The sequence below is a fragment of the Chondrus crispus genome, genomic scaffold (assembly GCF_000350225.1).
Source record: "Chondrus crispus Stackhouse genomic scaffold, scaffold_269, whole genome shotgun sequence".
Classification (NCBI taxonomy): domain Eukaryota; phylum Rhodophyta; class Florideophyceae; order Gigartinales; family Gigartinaceae; genus Chondrus; species Chondrus crispus.
The window spans coordinates 78,286-92,302 of record NW_005179148.1 but is presented as its reverse complement, the minus strand read 5'-3'; the positions used below and the strand labels follow the sequence as shown (position 1 = coordinate 92,302).

Sequence of the window (14,017 nt, the reverse complement as noted above, 5' to 3'; positions counted from 1 at the left end):
GAGCTGCGACATCCGGACGTCGCAGGATCTGAGGGACGTGTCGAACTGGTTCGCCTTCTTGTCCCTCTGCGGGTAGGGGATACGGGCCCTCTACCAAATCTTGTAGGTACATGATCGCGTTCTATACCTGTTGGGGTAACCGAGAACGGTCTCGGTCCCCTCTCCCTCCTTGGCGGGGGTACCTTGTGTCGGCCTGGCGGTAGTCGGGCCGATCCCGACGATCGAGTTCGGTACGACGATACCCGCCTCCACGGGGGGCGAAGCGAGCGCCCCCACCCGACCGATTCGGGAAACCTTGACGCGGGGGACGACCCTCGCCGACCGCTTGCCGGAGTAGATTGCGCGCCCCGGGGCGCGTCTCCATCTGGTAGCGGTAGTTCCTGTACGCCGTGAACATTCGTTGTTCCGGCGACAGGAACGGGCAGGCGTGCATGGCGTGTCCGTACGTACGACATAGCCAGCACACGTACGCGCTGCCGTCCGTTGAGGCGAAGGTCGCCGCGTGACGCGCCTCCTCCTGGGCGCTCTTGGAGTGGCCGCGAACGCGGTCGCGTAGCTCGACGTCGTTCCGGTCGACATTGGTGAAGGGGGTCGACCCCCTACTGGCCCTGCTCCTTGCGTAATGAGGACAGGGTCGGCCTGCCACTCATCCTCCCCGACATGGAGGGTAGAGGCGGGCGAACTTGTTGCGGCGGACATCGTAGTCCTGCCAGCCCTCCCTGTCGGTTTCGAATCCGACAGAGGTAAACCGCGTCGATCGCGGTAAGTGGTTCCTTCCGCCGTTGCGATACGGCGGATGGTCGGAAGATCGGTCTTCTGGCGGCTCGGCAGCCGCTGCACTGTCTCGGAAACTGCGGCACGGGTCGCAGGAGCGAGTCCCCGCACGAAGTAGTGCGCGAGGGACTGTTCGGAGAACACTGCCGTGCACCGGAACGCGGCAGTTTCGAGCCGGTCCGCGAACGTGCTCTCCGTTTCATGAGGTTGCTGTCGCGCCGTCGCGACCGCGTCGTACGCTTCACCTAACACGTCGTCGGTTAGGTAGCGTTTCAGGAACTGGTCCACGAGCCCCGGCCAACTCACGTCTTCGTGCAGTTGGCCGGCGCGGAGGCCACGCATCGTATAACTCGTATACAGGCGCTCCGCGTCGCGCTCTAAGAAGTGCGCGAGGACTCTCACCGCAACACCTTCGGTCAGGTGTTGCGAGTTGAAGGTTATCCGAATATCCTTCAAGAACGATAGTAGCTCGATCGGGTCCGTACCGTCGAAGCTACGCATCGTGGGACGGACCACGACAGCGTTGGACGTACTTCGCGATCTGTCCCGCGTCACCCGAGGTGACGAGCCTCGAGGTGTTGTCCAAGCGGTACATACGATAGTCAGCGACGGCGTTTAACTCTTGGATCATCGTATGCACCGGCTCGAGCCCGGGCTCGGCGGGACCGAGCGTGCCAAAGGCAGTGACGGGTAGCGTACGGACGTCTACCGGACCTGGATGCGCGGTGTAACCCGCCGGCGGGTAGCCGCCCCAGCGGGGATCCACGGAGAACATAGGTTCCCCGGATCCGCGAGCGGCTCCTCCACGGTCCTGTACGTCGGCGTACGATACGCTTTCCATCTGCCGCCTACTTGCGGGGATAGGCGGCAATGCTTGGGTCTCGGACGCGAGATTCGCGCCCATCGGAGGACGGTTTCCTTCCGCAGTCCGACTAGTATCGGCGCCAGTCGGACGCCAACCTTCCGGAGCGACGGCGCTCGGAGGTACGGCACCACCGGGCCCTCTCGTGGGGGCTCCGGGTAGCCTTGCGGCCATGGTCCGTTCCATGTCACGAGCACGCTGTCGCGTAGCGTTGAGCTCGGCGGAGAGGTGCGCGAACGCACCCAACTGTTCTGCGGACGGGGACGGTCGATCGTCGGGACGTCTCGTCGAGGTCGCCCTCGTGGGGCGACCTTGCCTGTGCAGTACGGGCTGTGCGAGGCGTGAGTCTTCGACGAGCACCAGTCGCGAGTGTAACTCGTCGACTAGTGCTCGGAGATTCTTCAAGGACTGGCTGACTCGATCGAACCTCCCTTCACGTAGGGAGCGGAGCTCGTCCAGACATCGCGAGTAGATGGCGTCCGTCACGTCTATACGGAGCGAAGTACGGACTTCCTCGATGTAGTCAGCTATGAGATCGAACATCGCAGCCGCTTGTCCTTCGGCGGACTCGGGCGACGGTTCGCGGTCTCGGAGACCAGCGTCGCCGTCGCCGAACGGCGGGGATGGCGCGTGCATAGCGGCCGCGCTCGGATCCGCCGGTTCGGACCGGATCGAGGTGGCGTATTCTTGACTCATCTCAACGCGTACGGACGCGGAGGAAAAAGAAAGTCTTCTCGGAAACATCTCGGGGTCTTCTAGGTCGGGAGACCACTGTAGCATAAACACCCCCAGACGACTGGAGGTGTATGCGCAGTTCGACCTGTAGACCCTGGATCGGAGAAGGGGTGAAGCGGGCCAACCAGCTACGGAACCGGGCTCGGGCCCGGATAGCGGTGGTAGAGCGGGAGCGAGCAGGGATGCACGCACGCACGAGCGGATCGACGCCTCGACGCCCCGGAGCAGCACTGGGTGACGTACCAGTGCTGACGGGCGGAGGCGGTTCCGTGCTCGCTCGCGTGCTGCGCGTCCACTTCGGCTCGGCTCCGACTAAACGCGCGCGAAGAGCGAAGGCGACGTTTAGAATAAGCTGGGTGGACTGACCTTGGCGGTCGGTTGAGGACAAGCCCGTGCTTGTCCCTCCCCGCCGCCGTCGGTCTGCACCATATTTAATATACAAAACAATCTATCATAACACTACAGTACCGAGGTAACGACTCGCGTATTGGCACCTCGCGATTTCGCGCGCCTCCAACATCTGGTAGGCCACAAAATAACCAGTGTCCGACCGAATACGGCGTTCGAAGTGCACTGTGTGCTGAAAGAAGGGGATGGTACCCCGCTTGATAAGTCGGAAATCAGCCGGAATTATGGCGTCGGTCCACAGCATAGCGTCGCCCGAGACGGTCCGCTGGTTGAACCAAAGGCGGTAAGCTTCACGAGGAGGGTTATCGGAGGTCCAGGCCAGCATGTTATCGAGGTAAGACCGCTGGCCCTCGGTGCGAAACTGCCACGTGTCACAACCGAATTCCTCAGGGATGAGATCCTACGTCAATGGCAGCTCAAGCCTGTCGCACACAGCGGTCATGAAGCGGGTCGATAACACCCCACGACCACGAGGCGAAGTGTGACACAGGATAGATAGAGGAATGGCGATGCCAGCCAACCAATCGTAAGACCGGATAGTTTGAAGGGGGATTTGTCCTGGAAGGATACCGGCGCCGTCGGCGAACGAGTAAGCAATGTCATCGAAGGCGCATACACCGATCACAGAGAACCATTTAGCGGAAGCAAAAAGCACAGGATTAAGGCGCATGGCCTTATCGTGTAGCTCCGACGCAGCAGGGTATCGACGCGAGGACGGAGCGTTAGGATCGGAATCGATGTGGCCAACAGGGCCACTATGTTGGCAATCAGGGGGTAATCGAGGCATTGGAAGGAAGACCTAGAGGGTCGTGGGAAGTGGAAGAAAAGCCCACGCTGTAGCGCTTGCGTTTGCTACCACCACTCTAATGGCTCGGGGATGAAGGAAACATGAGGTCCGTCTTGCTCTTGCACTTTCACTGATTACCGGACATGGAGGTGTAGGGTTATGAGAGAAACGGCGAGGAGATTATACGATGGCGGAGCGGCGTACAAGAGCGCTCGGAAGGGGGATATGTAGTGCAATACTCGACTACACCGTGAGGGGGTGAAAAGAAAAGGAATTGAGGGGTATGACAAAGTGGGGGGGGTGACAAGTGAAAATTATTTCACTTTATTATTTTAATTATTAATTTCAATTAGTTGCATATTAGTTATTTAACATTAGATTAGATCTTGGATTTAGCGCCGAGAGCTACTGTAGTGGCTCCAGCGGGGCGATATATACCTTAGCCCTCTGACGACCAAGTCACTAAAGGTAACCCGAGTTACCACAGTTGAATATCGCCTTGGTCGAAGTCCGTCTTTCCCAAGACGCTCCCTTTTACCACAGATTACGTTATCCTTTGCGCTCGGGGGTTCCCATTCCTTTTCCTTTATTTCATCTATCCATTCCTATTTCTGTCTCTATTTCTATTCCCTTATCTGGTGTTGGTTCCACAGTGCCTGATTGCGATCCGCATTGTGACGACTGGAGTCATCGGACTCTTGTGTTGGTTCTTTTGTTTGTTGTTGGTGCCATCGGCTTTGGTTGCGACCGGACCGGTGTAGGTGTCTTAGCTATCGGGCGACACGTGGGTGTAGCGCTGTTACTTGTTTACGTCCCCCGACGGAGGCTGTTGCGACGATGTCTCCCTCGAAGGTCCTGTTGTGTATACAGGACAGTGTTGGTTCCATCGGATACAGGTTGCGACCGTTCCGGTGTCGGAGGTGTAGAGCTGCTACGTATTTGCTAATTACCGTCGGGCTGCGATGCGACGCCCCCTTCGAAGACCTTATCAAGGGTATAAGGTGTACCAGGCGCTCAGCGAGCATTGGATTTACGACCCATCGGGCCCGGTTTCTTAATCACCGCCCCGAACTCGCCGAGCAACTGCCTGTACAAGACTCTGCCACCATTCATCCCGGGCCGGGCCTCTTCCTTTTGCCCCCCCCCTGTCAGGGACTTGAGCTACTGTGGGCCGCAAACCCACTTAAAGGGAAAGGGAGAATCGGAAACTCCGTAGGGCTGAGCCGTCGGCAACTCTTTGTTGTTGTTGTTTGTTGGTTGTGCTGTTGCTGGACCGTTGGACCCTGGTTCCAGCCCGACAGGCACATTGCAATTCAGGCGTTCTAGATCGTACGACTGTTGCCTTGGAGGCACGGTCTCTGATGCGAAACAGAGCAAGCTTCATCCGCCTATTTAGTGAAGATCTTCTGGTTCAAGTGATGCAATGGACAAACGAGCTTGTTGAGATAAAGAAATTGCCCTTTCAACATTTGACACTGCCGGAAATGTGGAGATTTTTGTCTACATTTCTCCTCTCCCAGACAACTGGGCTCAGCTTGCATAAAATCCGTGATGTACAAGCCAACGCGGGAGCAAATACTCTCCCACTTCTGCGGATTCGATTTATTGCCAAAAACATTTAAGCCTACAAAGCAATGGGTCGCGGTGACCTCGGTGCTGACTTCTGGGATCCTCAGCGCGACGAGACACAAAAGCTCGACGAGTTGGAGTCGCTGGCATTCCGCACGTCTCGTGATGTATACTTCGACCCCGTTTTTGGTTTGTTAACACTTGATGATGACCTGTACGGGACTCAGGCGGCAGACAATCAAGTCAAAACACTGTCTAGTCGCAAGGCTGACAAAGAAGGACATGTTGCTGACGCATTGGCAGACGCCCTCTCCCGCTTTACCGTGGCGGTACACTTCCGGAGGCGAGGCCAATCGCAACATCAAAGCGTCAGGCAGCTAATTGACTACACGATCCGCGGCCATGCTTCTCAGGACCTAAGTGGACTTGTCATAACAGCTGACCGAGGGGATGCGCAAGGTCGACCTCCGAGGCCCTCGGCTCGAGCGAAGCGCTTGGAAGACAACGACACGAGGACCACGTCGGCCCACGTCGGCAGCCTCAAAGCGGAGGAAAGCTCACGCAACAGCCTGACCGCTAACAACATTCAGTAGGCCCTTGTGCAGTTTGAAATCGACCCACTCGCTCTTCTTCTCTGTGTACTCCTTTGCGCCTTCCTCCCCCCCATGCTCTTCCCCGATAAAACCACACACCTTCTTTCTACACACCCCCGTCCCCTCGCTCTCTACCTTCTAGCAGCATGACAACCAACATCCAGTCACGAAGTCGCATCTCCGCGATGTATACGAGCGTGGCAAATAAGCACTGGCGCGCGCTGAACGTGCACATCGCGGCCGCGACCGGTAGTCCGGCTGCTGTTACAAGCTTCGGACGCGCCTTGCAGCGGGCGTCCGCACGGCCGGCGCATCCATAAATGCACGCGCGGACTCCGACCGTCACGGACGCGGTCGCTCATCCAGCGTTGCCATTGCTGCGGTGCGCGTGCTCTGTGCTCCCAGCGACTACTTCACCGCCGGAAGTACAGCTTCAAAGGCACGGCTGAGCAGTGCTTGGCTCCGTTGTCCGAAATATGTAGCAAAATCACCTCAAAGGGCCGCTTTTGAGCCCTTGTGATCACTGTAGCGAACATGTGTGTATGATCACTACAGTGGACTTAGCCCAAAATGAGAGGTCCCCAGGTGTCACTTGGGAACCATCGCGAAACCGTGAGACTTGGCCGATTTCTGCCAATCCTTTGCGAGTCGACTCGTCTGATTAGCCGTTATCGACATGCATTTTGATAGCTCGAAACACTGGGTAGAAAGTGAGCTACAAAGCGTCAAAATTAATGATCACTGTAGTGATCATTAAAAATGAACGCCAGGGATATGAAGCCATGACTGACCTCATATGAGGTCAAATTGCCGGTCGTAGACACTAGGCTGTCCACGTGGACAGGTTGCATAGTCGGTCTGTCACGCTCAACAGCCCTATCCATGAGAAGTCTCTCACGCCTGAGTGTTCACATGCGGAAGCCCGTAACCAACGTCGGCAATTTGTAAAGTTACGATCCGGAGTCGTTTGAATATGTAACCACATCCGGCTCCAGAACACACCTCGTTCTAGGCGGCGCGTTATACCGCGCCAGGGTTTGCCAAAGTGACCCCGATTCATCCCAGAGAGCACTCCAGTATGCAGCATCCATAGCTACGAATCCACAGTCGAACACTAAAATACAGCCAACCAAGCCCTCGACATGACGAAGGCTGTTGAGGCTCCACTCCTTGTTCAGCAACGGGTATATCGACCTCATAGCTCCATAGCAGGATAGCATCCACCTGAAGCCGTTCAGCGTGTGGCGCGAGTTAGCATAGGTATCCAGTTGGCGTATCTCCCTACTATCTGTGCGGATTCCGCTGGCGTACATTTCATAGTAAAGCCAGTATGTCCAATTGTAACCGCTGTTTTTCAACTTATCGATTGAAAAACCAACATCCAAACCTACCTGCCGAACTGTCGTAGAAAACCCTCGGGCATATATATTCCTCTCTACCTCAGCCCACATATCCTTGCAGCTAAGGTATACAGCTCCTCCTACATTCTTGCTTCACCACACTCCCGGCTTATTAACCTGGACGGGTTCGCAGACGGTCTCAGAGTATATGACGGCTCTATCACAGTCTCTGGCCTCAATGTTACACACTATACAACCTTTGGCGCCGATCTTAGAGTCGCCTGCCCGTACGTCTCCCTTACGACTGCGAATCTGAAGAATCTTGTGAGTTAGTGCGCCCGCTGAGTGGTCGTCGCACGCTCGATCGAACAGTAAGTCAAACATAAACCATTCATTGGCAGACGTATTGACCTTGGATACAAGCCTTTCATAATGGGCCTTCCTCATAGAACGTGCTGGCGGCAGCTTCTCGTCACTCCCATCATTAGCTACAACTTGATCCGAGTCGTCTCCTTTCCGGGGCCTCGCTCGTTGAGTGCGGCGCCCGCGGATACTACCTGATCCGGCACTTGACGAGTGTAGTTCCATGTGCACATTGCTCGCTAGCTCATCGTCACCTGCCCAAACTAACCGTGCTGCTAGAAAGCGTAGGTCCCTTGAACACTCTGCTACGGCCTCCGTCCCCCAGCTTGTCGATTCCGACAAGATGACTCTTCCATCTACCTGCTCGTCGGGTATTGAGGACGCCGTCGGGTGTCCGCCCGTCCGAAATGCCCAACCTGGGATAATGTGGATCTTGGCGCCGACAATGACGTGTTCCCTCGTGGCTCTTTCTACGGAAAACTGTGACGTAATTTGTATCAATACTTTTCCTGATCCCCATTCTGCTGACCAGCTCAGGGTTAATGACGTACCTGTCCCCGAGTGGGCCAAGCCAACCCAGGGCGGCCCTTCACCGGGCTCCGCCGCACGGACAAGTGAAACCTTGTATGTAATGTCTTCCACGGACTCGTATATCCCAAGAAGTATGGCCAGCCCCGTGACGATCCTGCCAAGGCCCTCATCAAATGACGCGTCTGCGGATGTTTCGCTTGGGCAGATTGCGTTCCTCCCTACGGTAGAATCTTCTTGATAACCATTCTAGAGGACTAGAACGTTGAACTAGTTGTGCGCGCTGTGTGTATGGGGCTCCTTGCTCGCTCGACGTACGGGCGTCTACCCAGTCTCTCAAATCCATCGCAGTCAGGTGTGCTTGTACCTTAAGTTGTCTTCCCGCACGTTCGTGATGACCTGAATTGAATTTATTCACTTACAGGGGAGGGGACGCGCAATAGTGCCGTTTTTGTTACTGCCACCCTCGGATTAGTGCCGCCCAAGATTTGCAGACACAGGTCGTGCCTCGTGTCACAGACGACGTCGTCACCTCCCTCTCTGGCAAGGTTATGTGGGTCTTTGGGGAGTCTGGGTGTGGAGCACGATGTTAGCAATGCTTTATCACATTGGAGGTCTGCGAAACGAGCCTTTTGGAAGCTAGGCATGGGAGGGAGGGTTTGAAACAACAACAGACTTTAATAACAGAGTTTTGGACGGGCAATGGTTCTCATCCAACTGATCACTGCCGCTCCAGAGTAGTGCCGTTTTTCTAGTATTCACACAGGGCGGCACTAATGCGTAGCGTGACCCTCCGCATTAGTACTTCGTCGATTGATACAGTAATACTGTAATGGTGGCGCTACTGCTACGTACATTGTAATGAGGAATACAGTGGCGAAGGCGGGAGGGGCGTTGTGGACCTGACCTCAGTATTATATGGAAGAAGATATAAATTCGAAAAACTGCGGAATTGGGTCTGCTTCGTCTGCAGATTACTGAGAAATGCGCGAAAAACGGCGGTCGCCTGCGGAATGTTTCGCGCCAAAACGATTACGTCCACGTACTGCTCCAAAACGTCGAGGACGCATGCCTCTCGCTTGGCCACATCCTGATTCTTCGCCGCACAACGGGTAAGACAATATTGCTCCTTGTTTACCCAATCTGTGCCCACCCACGACGCACACGCCCGTCAATCACCCCTCTTTGCAGACACGTCCAAAAGCACACGTCAAGTGCCCGGCGTCGCCGCGAAGGCGTGGAGAACCGCCCCCATGCCGAGGGAGCACGACGCGCGGCATCCTCGCGCTTCTACTCCAGGCGCAGAGTACTCGAGAAAGGACAAGTCCCTGGGGTTATTGTGTGAAAGGTTAGTTGTTGCTCTCGCCATGCTTCTTGCTTTGGTGCCCTATTGTGCCACCCGCATTGCCTCGGCATGCCCGTCACCGTTCGCATCCTTCGCATCGTCATATCAACGCATTGTCTTCACGTCCTTGGTCTTCTAACAATTTCCAATACCATCGCGCTCACTCTAATGCCCGCATGTTCTCCCATCTCGCGCATCGGATCCTTATCACCCGTGCTTCAATTTTGTATTACAGATTCGTCGCTGCGTACGGCCAGTCCTCGTCTTCACAGGAGATCTGTCTCGATGCTGCAGCGGTCTCCCTTGGTGTCGAGCGTCGCCGCATTTACGACATTGTTAACGTTCTCGAGAGCGTAGGCATCGTTATCCGCAAAGCGAAGAATTGTTACTTATGGAAGGGGTTTCATCAAATTCATTCTAAGCTCGCAGACCTCAATCAGAAAGCTTCGTCCGATCTCTATGGAACCCCTGACGATTTTCGCACACCCTCTAATCCGCGGAGAACTCCATCTAGACGGCTTTCTCTCACAGAAAACGCAATCCCCTCCTTGTCTCAGTCCTCTGCAGACAGGAGCCTCTCCGGATCTGCACCTTCCTCCCTCGAAACCGATAACGGCCTTGAGCCGCAGAAGCGTGTGAGGACAACCGGAGGCCGAAAGGAGAAGTCACTAGGAGTCCTTTCACAGCGATTTGTTCAGCTTTTCTTGCTTGCCGGTGAACGGCCTGTGTCACTGGACCAGGCCGCAATTCAGCTTCTAGGCAGGTCACCACGTGATACTGACCCATTAGCCACCTCACCAGCAGAGGGAGATGCGTCAAAACTGCTAAAGACAAAGGTTCGTCGCCTTTACGATATTGCAAACATTCTACTTTCACTCAATCTCGTCGAGAAGGTCCATACCACAAACCGCAAGCCTGCATACAAGTGGCTTGGTCCTGGAAATCCTGATAATATTGGGACTGGTTTGAAGAGAGGCGCCGACGAGAGCACGAGTGCGCCTGCACCAAAACGACGCAAGTCATTTGCGGGCCCAATCCCCAACAATTCTGCACACGGTGCTCCAAATGCAATTGGGTTCGACGCGATGACACTGAAGAAGCTAGACGCTGTTCTGCAAACATTTCCGAAAGGCTATTCACAGCGATGGCGCGATTACGTCGAAAAGCTTCAGACTATGCTAATAGAGGGGAAGGTCACCTTAGCGAAGGCGAAGGAGTGTGTCGCAGGGCTTCTTGAGGAAGCTCAGGATAATGTAGTGGACAATGACGAGGGACAGTCGCATCCACAAGCAACGGCTTCTTGTAGTGAGCCAGCAACTGACATGCAAGAAAGTGGCCAACAAGACTCCCCAACTCAGCTCATGGTGGCGCAACAGCTCTCTGCGCTTGCAGCGAGGCCATTAGCGGCGACTGCCGAGGTGGAAACTCCCGTATCTGAAGGGCTTGCGAAGGCGGAGAGCCAAGGGAATGACACGCAGCAGTCAACACCTGCGGATGCGCCTGCGAAGACTAGCTCACACAACTCTGCGCTGGAACGTACAGAATCTGTCGGAGGAGACGTTGAAAGTACGCCATGTGGCGGTTCGGCACAAGACGAGACTGCTGAACCTCCCACGGCAAGCTCCGGTGCTTCCGGTGCGTCTCTTGCCGTCCAAGGGTCACCACTAGCGGCCCTTGGAGCAATGTCAATGCCATTTACGTGGACTCCGGCAGATGTGGATCAGTATATGGAACAGGCGCGAGAAGCAGGGCCCATGTTTGCGGAGGCGGCCGAAAAATGGAAGCAAGACCTGTTAAAATGGCAAACGGTTTGGGGAGGTAACCTAGCCGCCTTAACTGGTGTGCAAATGCAAGGACAGATTGGCAACCCGACTACAACTATTCCGAAGAACGAAACAGCTGTTGCTAAGCAGTTGTCGCGATAAGCAGCTGGTGGTTGTATAGGACGGAAAGCACCGCTACACCGAAGTCGCACATAAACAATAATAAGTTAAGAGACGTCAGAATCATGAGTTGCTATAGAATTTCACTCAGCCGGAATCGACTCTGTTCATCTACCACAGTAACAAGCGACAGATGTAGGCCACTGCGCGCAAAACCCCAATCACCTCATGCGAGACAACTGACTTTTGTAGATGACCACACACTTGCGATATCCAGAGTCATCTGTAGCGGCTGCCGACGACTTCACCGCAAGTTGTGCGAACTCGCGTACTGAGCGTCACATGTTTATTTGAGGTCAACGAATGTATCGACAAGGTTGGCTACAAGCCGTCCTGATGAGAGACTGAAAAAGTCCAGTCCCCTGGGTGAAAGCCGTACTGCTTCTCGTGGCACAACTTTATTCTACGCTCTCCAGTGCCACAGGAGAGGCCTCAGAAGTCAGAATAATAGAGGTGACTGCAAAACGACTCTTTATTTGGTAAGGCAGGATCGGCTTAATGCGGCTGTATATGACATTACAAATCCATTTTCATCTTGCAAAAAAAGGCCACCGGGGCACCCCCTATGCACGGTGGCACAGTCAAGGGTGGCGGCGGGCACCGAGACAAAAACAATAAGTGCGCTCAGTTCTTGGCAGCGTTCTTTTCATTGTAGTACTGGATCAGGACCTCAGCGGTGGATGGGCGCATGACGCGCTCATCTGGCTTCTCCCCGCGGTTAAGCATCTCACGAACCTTAGTCCCCGAGATACTGACAGATTTCTTGTCCTTGTTATCGGCAACAAGTGCGACGCGGCTGAGTTCCTCAAAGTAGGCAGCGAAACCAACGTTGACAGTCTTAATGCTGAGCTCACCCTCAAGGTTCTGGAAGATCTCCTGAGCGTCGAAGTCTCCCCAGATGGCAGACTTGTCATCATACGGGGCATCAGCGTGCTTACGTCCGATGATAAAGTGGGTGATACCGAGGTTCTGGCGGTAGATAGCATGCATGACAGCCTCGGAAGGGCCACCGTAGAACATGCGCATGTCCAAACCGGCCAGCTTGACCTGCTCCTTGAGGTTCTGCTTCTTGGCCTTCCAGAGCTCCTCATCCATATCGCCTTCTCCCAAGAAACCGCCATCTAGAAGTCGGGCATAGGTCTGCATGCGAGTCTTGGCCGGAACGTCATCGCCTTTGAGCTGTCCGACGAGCGGGTTGAGGAAGACGCCAACCTTCTTCTCATCGCCGACAGCGCGCAAGAGAGACTCGGCACCGTAGACGAGGGCGTACTCGTGAGCGCGATGGAGAGGGTTGCGGGTCTGGAAAGCGATGGAGGCGCCGTAGCCCTTCTCGGCAAGGTAGGCGCGCATCTTAGAGGGGCTGAAGATGTTGTCCTTGAATTCGCGAGGGTCGTCATACGGAAGGACGGAGAGTTCCCCACCGATGAACGTGGAGCGATCGTCGTTCATCCACAGGCGGGCACCCGGGTGATCGACACGCTCTGTGCCATAGACCGACTTGATGAAGGCGGCCTTGTCCCATTCGAACAAGGAGCTGACACTGAGGATACCGAAGACCTTGGACTGGGATTCGGAGAAGAGGGCAACTTTGGCGCCTTCGGGAGCAGATCGGGCCTCCTCGGCGGTGACGGGAAGGCAGATAGGGATGGCCCAGGCCCACTTCTTGCCGTCGCGAACAATGTGCTTGCCATTGAGGACAGTGTCATAGTCGTCCTTGACCATTGGTCCAGTGAGCGGGGAGAGGGTTCCGTCAGCGATACGGTACAAAGAGGTCATGTCAACATCATTGACGACGACCTTGGGGAGAGTCTCAGCATCGGCGAGCTCGGTGACATAGCGGTCGACGAGTTCGCCGCCTCCATGAACGGGGGAAATGGTGGCCATTTTAAAGATCAAGGGTGTTTGGCGCGGGGATTAAAATGCGAAAGTGGAAAAGAGGCAGTTGTAGTAGGGGCAAATAATATTTGACGTAAGCGCAAGGGCAGGTGATTAGGGGCAAGCGGATCTATCGGATACAAAACGGAGGGTGAAGAAAGAGGAGAGAGGAGGGCAATGAGAGGGGTGGGGGCGGGTGGGCGGGGAGGGGTGAGGTGGTGGGAGGGGGGGCGAACGATGTCTTCGGACGGTTCAAGTGGGAGTCAAATAGACTTTTGAGCGGCGGCGAAGAGAAGCGTGCGGGCGGGATTGGTGACGGCTTAGAGCCCTGACAGCGCGTGGCGGCGAGACGGAAAGCGAAGGGCAATGGGCGAATCGGATCGCGATGAGCAGTGTTGCAGAGTGATGACGTGCACTCAACGGCCGTTTTCGCGTCTTGCGCCGCCGGTGACCGTTTCGGCAACAACAGCTGACATTGGATTTTGGCCTCATTTCGTCCGCAAGCCCACGCACTCGCATGAGGTCACCCGCCAAATTCACCGCAAATTTAACTGTAAGGAACACTTGGTTCCCCACCATTGGACAACTTCATTTCCCAACTGGGCCGCCTTGCCTTCCTCGTCGTCTGAAGAATTACAGTATGCCGCCGCACATACCACTGTACTTTCTCACACTGCCCATCCGATCGTATATGCGCCGCCCACCTGGCACTCAGAGAGACATCCGTCTGGTGCAGTCGAGTCACTGTCAATATCACCATTACAGATAAACAACTGAAGAGTCAGTATTGACAGTGACTTCACTGTACTAGACAACTGTCCTTACGTACTGTACAGCTAACAGCACAGTAAGTTTGTAGCACAACAAGCTTACAGCACTGTAGGGGTGCTTACAT

At 55.3% G+C, this 14,017-nt stretch overlaps 3 protein-coding genes; 1 reads left to right on the top strand and 2 right to left on the bottom strand.

The window, feature by feature from the left end:
- Window positions 1–6,678: 6,678 nt before the first annotated feature.
- On the bottom strand, window positions 6,679–8,305 carry CHC_T00005081001 (hypothetical protein). The gene is made up of 3 exons (XM_005716465.1): window positions 8,278–8,305; window positions 7,231–8,144; window positions 6,679–7,086 (listed from the first exon to the last, which is right to left on the bottom strand). The coding sequence occupies exons 1-3, from the start codon at window positions 8,303–8,305 to the stop codon at window positions 6,679–6,681; spliced, it is 1,350 nt and encodes a 449-aa protein (XP_005716522.1).
- A 638-nt stretch (window positions 8,306–8,943) lies between these two features.
- CHC_T00005080001 (hypothetical protein) lies at window positions 8,944–11,522 on the top strand. Its single transcript, XM_005716464.1, has 5 exons — window positions 8,944–9,036; window positions 9,313–9,752; window positions 9,819–10,075; window positions 10,115–11,112; window positions 11,274–11,522. The coding sequence occupies exons 1-5, from the start codon at window positions 8,944–8,946 to the stop codon at window positions 11,520–11,522; spliced, it is 2,037 nt and encodes a 678-aa protein (XP_005716521.1).
- Window positions 11,523–11,626: 104 nt separating this feature from the next.
- Window positions 11,627–13,131, bottom strand: CHC_T00008927001 (Sulfate adenylyltransferase, ATPS). XM_005716463.1 is given in 2 exon segments: window positions 11,627–11,871; window positions 11,872–13,131. The coding sequence occupies 1 exon segment, from the start codon at window positions 13,129–13,131 to the stop codon at window positions 11,872–11,874; it is 1,260 nt and encodes a 419-aa protein (XP_005716520.1). The 3' UTR covers window positions 11,627–11,871.
- Between the last annotated feature and the right edge of the window lie 886 nt (window positions 13,132–14,017).

What these genes read in the sequence shown, in the direction of transcription:
- CHC_T00005081001 (XM_005716465.1), bottom strand. Translation starts at nt 8,305, where the DNA reads ATGGATTTGAGAGACTGGGTAGACGCCC. An exon ending in GAGAGACTGGGTAGACGCCC is followed by an intron (nt 8,145 to 8,277) that starts GTACGTCGAGCG and finishes AAACATCCGCAG; the next exon opens with ACGCGTCATTTGATGAGGGC. An exon ending in TCCAGGTTAATAAGCCGGGA is followed by an intron (nt 7,087 to 7,230) that starts GTGTGGTGAAGC and finishes TCAATCGATAAG; the next exon opens with TTGAAAAACAGCGGTTACAA.
- CHC_T00005080001 (XM_005716464.1), top strand. Translation starts at nt 8,944, where the DNA reads ATGCGCGAAAAACGGCGGTCGCCTGCGGAATGTTTCGCGCCAAAACGA. An exon ending in GTCGAGGACGCATGCCTCTC is followed by an intron (nt 9,037 to 9,312) that starts GCTTGGCCACAT and finishes GTGAAAGGTTAG; the next exon opens with TTGTTGCTCTCGCCATGCTT. An exon ending in GCTTCTAGGCAGGTCACCAC is followed by an intron (nt 10,076 to 10,114) that starts GTGATACTGACC and finishes CAGCAGAGGGAG; the next exon opens with ATGCGTCAAAACTGCTAAAG.
- CHC_T00008927001 (XM_005716463.1), bottom strand. Translation starts at nt 13,131, where the DNA reads ATGGCCACCATTTCCCCCGTTCATGGAGGCGGCGAACTCGTCGACCGC.